The sequence below is a fragment of the Procambarus clarkii genome, chromosome 65 (assembly GCF_040958095.1).
Source record: "Procambarus clarkii isolate CNS0578487 chromosome 65, FALCON_Pclarkii_2.0, whole genome shotgun sequence".
NCBI lineage: Eukaryota > Metazoa > Arthropoda > Malacostraca > Decapoda > Cambaridae > Procambarus > Procambarus clarkii.
Genome location: NC_091214.1, coordinates 22652348 through 22660001, shown reverse-complemented (window position 1 = coordinate 22660001; position 7654 = coordinate 22652348). Strand labels below are relative to the sequence as shown.

General features: G+C 38.1%; 1 protein-coding gene across 1 annotated transcript in view; it reads right to left on the bottom strand.

Annotated features, from left to right (window-relative positions):
• Nucleotides 1–298: 298 nt before the first annotated feature.
• LOC123771057 (ribosome-binding protein 1-like) overlaps nucleotides 299–7654 on the bottom strand; it is a 10735-nt gene continuing 3379 nt past the window's right edge. Inside the window, exons 3-4 of the mRNA XM_069309727.1 lie at nucleotides 7015–7103; nucleotides 299–3352 (exon numbers count right to left, since the gene is read on the bottom strand). Coding sequence (XP_069165828.1) covers nucleotides 299–3352; nucleotides 7015–7103 — 3143 coding nt within the window. The remainder of the gene's footprint in view (nucleotides 3353–7014; nucleotides 7104–7654) is intronic.

The window sequence follows — 7654 nt, the reverse complement described above, 5'->3', positions numbered from 1 at the left end:
AATAATGTAAAGGCTATTTAGAGCCTAATAGGGTTCTTTAGCAGTAATTTTGATACTAAAACATCAAAGATCACTTTCAACTTTCATTATAAAGGTACAGTATGTTGTTTCAGATAAATAATTAAAATACAACATTTTGTTAATGTAATCAAATTATTCCCATAATGTTAATACAAGTAACAAATAATATTACTGATCTTAAACACTAACTTTAACTTCCTGTAAACTTGTGCCTAGATTTTCAAGACCCCCCACACTCGTTGTTTCCTTGTTGCTCTCTGTCTTCCTTTCTCTTTTACTATGGTGTATTTTCCTCTGGTATTATTTCCTCTAGTGTCATTTCCTCTAGTGTCATTTCCTCTGGTATCTTTTTATCTGGTGTCATTTCCTCTAGTGTCATTTCCTCTGGTATATTTTTATCTGGTGTCATTTCCTCTAGTGTCATTTCCTCTGGTGTCATTTCCTCTGGTGTCTTTTTATCTGGTGTCATTTCCTCTAGTGTCATTTCCTCTGGTATCTTTTTATCTGGTGTCATTTCCTCTAGTGTCATTTCCTCTGGTGTCATTTTTGTTAGTGTCATTTTTGTTAGTATCATTTCTACTGGTGTCATTTCTGCTGGTGTCATTTCTGCTGGTGTCATTTCTGCTGGTGTCATTTCATCTGGTGTCATTTCTGCTGGTGTCATTTCTGCTGGTGTAATTTCTGCTGGTGTCATTTTTGTTGGTGTCATTTCATCTGGTGTCATTTTTGTTGGTGTCATTTCTGCTGGTGTCATTTTTGTTGGTGTCATTTCTGCTGGTGTCATTTCTGCTGGTGTCATTTTTGTTGGTGTCATTTTTGTTGGTGTCATTTCTGCTGGTGTCATTTCTGCTGGTGTCATTTTTGTTGGTGTCATTTCCTTTGGTGTCATTCTCACATCTTTCATCTTTTCTCCTACCTCTCCCTCTGCTGCCTTTGCTCCTGTTTCCTTTCCCTCTACAATCTTTCCCATTGGTTTCTTCCCCTCTACTTTCTTTCCCATTGGTTTCTTCCCCTCTACTTTCTTTCCCATTGGTTTCTTCCCCTCTACTTTCTTTCCCATTGGTTTCTTCCCCTCTACTTTCTTTCCCCCTACTTTCTTTCCCATTGGTTTCTTTCCCTCTACTTTCTTTCCCAATGGTTTCTTTCCCTCTACTTTCTTTCCCATTGGTTTCTTCCCCTCTACTTTCTTTCCCATTGGTTTCTTCCCCTCTACTTTCTTTCCCATTGGTTTCTTCCCCTCTACTTTCTTTCCCATTGGTTTCTTCCCCTCTACTTTCTTTCCCATTTTTTTCTTCCCCTCTACTTTCTTTCCCATTGGTTTCTTCCCCTCTACTTTCTTTCCCATTGGTTTCTTCCCCTCTACTTTCTTTCCCATTGGTTTCTTTCCCTCTACTTTCTTTCCCATTGGTTTCTTTCCCTCTACTTTCTTCCCCATTGGTTTCTTTTCCCCTACTTTCTTTCCCATTGGTTTCTTTCCCTCTACTTTCTTTCCCATTGGTTTCTTCCCCTCTACTTTCTTTCCCATTGGTTTCTTCCCCTCTACTTTCTTTCCCATTGGTTTCTTCCCCTCTACTTTCTTTCCCATTGGTTTCTTTCCCTCTACTTTCTTTCCCAATGGTTTCTTTCCCTCTACTTTCTTTCCCATTGGTTTCTTCCCCTCTACTTTCTTTCCCATTGGTTTCTTCCCCTCTACTTTCTTTCCTATTGGTTTCTTTCCCCCTACTTTCTTTCCCATTGGTTTCTTTCCCTCTACTTTCTTTCCCATTGGTTTCTTTCCCTCTACTTTCTTTCCCATTGGTTTCTTTCCCTCTACTTTCTTTCCCATTGGTTTCTTCCCCTCTACTTTCTTTCCCATTGGTTTCTTCCCCTCTACTTTCTTTCCCATTGGTTTCTTTCCCTCTACTTTCTTTCCCATTGGTTTCTTCCCCTCTACTTTCTTTCCCATTGGTTTCTTCCCCTCTACTTTCTTTCCCAATGGTTTCTTTTCCCCTACTTTCTTTCCCATTGGTTTCTTTCCCTCTACTTTCTTTCCCATTGGTTTCTTTCCCCCTACTTTCTTTCCCATTGGTTTCTTCCCCCCTACTTTCTTTCCCATTGGTTTCTTCCCTTCTACTTTCTTTCCCATTGGTTTCTTCCCCTCTACTTTCTTTCCCATTGGTTTCTTTTCCCCTACTTTCTTTCCCATTGGTTTCTTTTCCTCTACTTTCTTTCCCCCTACTTTCTTTCCCTCTACTTTCTTTCCCATTGGTTTCTTCCCCTCTACTTTCTTTCCCATTGGTTTCTTTTCCCCTACTTTCTTTCCCATTGGTTTCTTTCCCTCTACTTTCTTTCCCATTGGTTTCTTTCCCCCTACTTTCTTTCCCATTGTTTTTTTTCCTGCTACTTCCTTTCCCATTGGTTTCTTTCCTGCTACTTTCTTTCCCATTGGTTTCTTTTCCCCTACTTTCTTTCCCATTGGTTTCTTTCCCTCTACTTTCTTTCCCATTGGTTTCTTTCCTGCTACTTTCTTTCCCATTAGTTTCTTTTCCCCTACTTTCTTTCCCATTGGTTTCTTTCCCCCTACTTTCTCTCCCATTAGTTTCTTTTCCCCCACTTTCTTTCCCCCTGCTTTCATTCCCCCCTCTTTCAATCCCTTTCCTTTCTTTTCAACTAATTTTTTAATCTTTTCTCCCTTCCCCTTTTTCTTTGCAGCCCCTTTCTTCACTTCTTTCCTTCCCTTACCCCTTTCTCCAACCTTTTCCTTCTCACCCTTCTTTTCAAATGTTTTCTTGCCCTTGACCTTTTTTTGTTTAGCCCGAGTTGGTAATTTTGTTGGAGTGGTCTGTAGTTTGGTAACAACTTCTGTACCGTAACCTGTTCGGTTAATCGTACCCAGAATAGCAAGGGAGATGTTTTCTGCTGCTTCTCTGTGTTTCTCTTCAGGTATTGTGATACCTTCTTTTCCATAACTTGTGACAGTTTCATGAGATCGTGATATGTTTCCAATAAGTCCTAGAACATCAATTGATATATTTTTTGCTTCCTGTATATTCGTTTCACTAGTTGTCTTATCTTTATCTATCTGCACAGGAGTTAATAAAGTGCTTGACTTTACATCAGTTTTAACAACTCCTCCAAGTGTGAGTGATATGTTCTGAGAAGATTCTTGGGTAACTTCAACAGGATTCTTTGCTTTGTTATAATCCTGGTTGGGGTAATCACTCAGAGTATCAGGTTCGCTCAGAGTATCAGGTTCAGGGTAATCACTCAGAGTATCAGGTTCGCTCAGAGTATCAGGTTCAGGGTAATCACTCAGAGTATCAGGTTCTATGAAATCTTGAGCAGGTAAATACTGTTAAAAAACAAAAATGTTATTTTGGATGTGTAAAGAAGTATAATGTGAACAGATTTAATGAAGCCAGAATTACTTTTGAAATTGGCCCAGACTTTCTAATGCTGAAAAAAAATAGAGCGAGCTACACTTTAGTAATTGTTGAGACCATATAATTAGATTTTGTCAATGCATGACAAGACTACTAATAAAATTCTTCAGGAAAGCATGCAATAGTGAATGATTGGATAATGATTGTGCTGCAGTGATGTTGCCATATTGAACAAATGGGATAAAGGGTATATTAAGATATGGTATAATATAAAGGGTATGAATAGGTGAAGAGTGAGCCATTGCCATTTTCAACAAATTGGGGATTAGTGGTGAAGAAAATTTTTGAGTAAACAGAAGTAAGGTGGAGACAATGGATAGATATGGGGAATGAAATAATATTATGCGTTTAAACAAAATGTAACACGTTGCAATGAACTGGGCCTATTAGAAGTTTAAATCTGTATTCCCTAGTGTTGGCAGGAGAGATGCATAATAATTTACACTTGGAAAACATTACTTGGTGAATGTGATATTTTTTATATCGCTCGCCTTACGTGTTTTTATTCTCGTATTGGTGTCCTCAGTGATGTTTAGCGCTATTTGAAAATCCTACGACACTGATAGTGCTACATAGTCTCCCCAACAAGGTGAATTCTTTTGATATTACTGTACTTGGAAAATACTAAAACTAGTTACAAATCTGCACACACAAATCACAACACACTAGACCAGTAGACATGGCAGTATGTGCAAAATAGTTACACTGAAAAGCAGAGGTGCAACATACACATTGAAAACCCCAATCTGTTTACATCAAAGGCTCAAGACTTTTGAACACTCCCTCTACACATACTGGGCATAACTGGCCAACCTATCGCAGTGTTCAAAAGAGAACCTGATACACACATTTCTAAGGATACCCGATCAACCAGGCTGTGACTCATATATCAAGCTGCAAGCAGCAACATCAAACAACCTGGTTGACCAGACCACGAACCAGGAGGACTAGTTAGAGAACGGGCTGCTGGAATGTTGATCCACAGAATCATCAACAATTATATGTACAGTATACTTTAATAAAATATTGTTGTTCAATTTAATTTCATGTTACTGAATGTAGAAGGCAAAATGAAAGGTTAGATGCCACTCACAATCTTTAACCTTATTTCTTACAATTACCCAACACACTTCTGAACGAGTACAGTATTTCTGTGTATCCGTGAATGAGTATCTATCACACACATCAGAAAGTGAAGAAACAATGTTTCAGTCCGTCCTGGACCATTATCATGTCCTGTCTCACACGACTTGATAATGGTCCAGGATGGACCGAAACGTCATCGTTTCTTCACATTCTGATGTGTGGTCTGGTCATCATATCTTCACTCACTTTATTGTGACTCATCGTCTCCTTACTGTGTGTGTGTGTTATTATGTTATTACTCTCCAGGTGTTCAATCCATTTGGTTTTAACTATTTTTTCTAGGGTTTTGAATACCACACTTGCTAATGATACAGGCCTATAATTTACAGGGTCTTCTCTGCTACCATTTTTGTTCTAGATTGGAACTATGTTTGCCTTTTTCCAAATATCTGCTAAGATTCTTGTGAACAAAGATGTCTGGAATACCAGTTGAAGTGGAATGCTTAGCTTAGTTGCACATTCTCTCAGCACCCAAGGTGAAACTCCATCTGGTCCAACAAATTTATTTCTTACTAGCCCCTTGAATAAATTTTCCTCTTCATCTCAAATCACCTCTATATACTCTTTGGTGTTCTCTGAAATTGGCATTGTGTGTGTGGTTATCTTGAAAATCTAATTTTGCTCAAACACACTTTGGAACTGTTCATTTAGTGTTTCAGATATTTCTTTTTCATTCTCAGTGAACCTGTTCCCCCCCATTCTCAATCTCTGGATTTTGTCCTTTACATGCAGCTTGCTTTTAATGAATTTATAGAAAAGGCCTGGAACTGTCTTACATTTGTGTGCTACCCCTTTCTCAAAGTTCTGCTTATTTGTAGTGCTGGTACGTTTGAGAGTTAGCCCTCTTCTTGTGTGTGCTTGCCTTTCCAGCTGACTGTTTTCCCTCTGGAGTCCAACTGCATAATTATACTATGGCAGGTGAATGGACATCTTTGACTAGTGACACCATATGCATTGGATATGATACAGGTTAATATATCATTGGATATGATACAGGTTAATGTATCATTGGATATGATACAGGTTAATGTATCATTGGATATGATACAGGTTAATGTATCATTGGATATGATACAGGTTAATGTATCATATCCAATGATACATTAACCTGTGACCTGCCTTCTTATGCAGGTCGCAGGTTAATTATCTTTGTTTCAATTTTATTTTATATCAGAAGTTTAAGGTTAACTGGTTCACTGTAGTTTTAATTTGAATTAGTTCTCAGAAAATTGCATCACAAGTCAAAAGGCTTCCAAATGTCAAAAGGTAAAATGTATTTGAACCATAACCCCGAGATAAAGATTGTTGAAAGGTGTAGTGAAGGTCGTTACAGTGGTGAAGATAGTTCAAATTATGATGGTTTTGTACAGTTAAGATGGTCACAGCAATAAAGATAAAGAGTACAATAATAATTACAATGATGGTTATCATGTATAGTGTATAAATGGTTCCATTTACGAAGGTGTAGCTGGTTACATTGAAAGATTAGTCGGAGAACAGGTAGCCAGTGTACATATACATGTTAGGCTTATATGGAGTTCCTTACAGGAGTGCAATCCCACAACAAGCCAACTCCTCGGTAACTATTTACTGTTAAGTGAACAGGGGTCATTAGGTGATAAGAAACGTGCCCAACCATTTCTGTCCCACCTGGGATTCAAACCTGGACTTCTCGACTCACAGTCGAGAACAATTCCGACGGTACTCCGGGACCCTCTGTGTAGTATAGATGGTTACGGTGATGGTCGTGTGTAGTGTAGATGGTTGCAGTGATGGTCGTGTGTAGTGTAGATGGTTACAATGATGGTCGTGTGTAGTATAGATGGTTACAGTGGTGAAAGTCGTGTGTAGTGTAGATGGCTACATTGATGGTCGTGTGTAGTATAGATGGTTACAGTGATGAAGATCGTGTGTAGTGTAGATGGTTACAGTGATGGAGGTCGTGTGTAGTGTAGATGGTTACAGTGATGAAGATCGTGTGTAGTGTAGATGGTTACAATGATGAAGATCGTGTGTAGTGTAGATGGCTACAGTGATGAAGATCGTGTGTAGTGTAGATGGTTACAGTGATGAAGGTCGTGTGTAGTTGGTTACAGTGATGAGAGTTGTGTGTAGTGCACATTTGGTCTGCCTTTGCATACCGTATGTAGGATAACAAATAAGAATATTGCTTATTGTGACTAGTCAGACTTAAAGAACAATGTTTTATGAATGCACACTATTTTTTTTTCAAAATTAATTATCAATATACAGTATATGTTTTACAACAAGACTACTGTTTAGTTTAGTTTGTTTAGTAACATTGATTGTATATTAAAGCAGGTATATTTACACATAAAACATTACAAAATTAAAGGCAATTATTATACATAATTGGTGTTGTTTATAGTATTCCAAAGTCGGTTGGAATCGCTCATGTACTTACCCCATCTGCGCTGAGCTGATCAAGAGCTGTACATCCAACCCTGCATGTCCACAACTGAGGCGTGAACTTTTCATAATGCTTGTCACATTCTGTGAAGTAGTAATTCGTATTAATATGATCCAGTGTCAAGTATACAATTGTCATAAATTTACATATAAATAAACACTGCAATTTTGTCTGAAAACAAAGGAAATATGAAATACAGTATATGTAGAATTGTTAATATTCCCAGAATCATGATTGAAATATATATAAATAAAAAAAATTATCGTTACTATGAAGAAGCTTACTACAATTCCGTAGTGTTTGAATTAAGGTGAAAAACCCTAAATATCTGTGTAAGTGTATTATTAAACCGAATTTTCGGATGATCCTCCATCCTTTATCAGGGTGGTTGGTGTAAACAGTAAAAGAGGACTGTAAGTGAACAAATCTTACAGTAGGGCAGTAACACTCCCGTTTGCAATTCTTTTACCATGTGGCGCAGTCGACTAAGGGATCGTCTGGGATCATGCCAGACGTAGATTCGAACCCTCATCACGGTCCTTGTGGATTTGTTCATTTGATGTATCAAATTGTGATTTCTGTGTGTAGCGTAGTGTAGTGTAAGGATTGTAAGCGTTTGCGTTTGTGTCTGGTA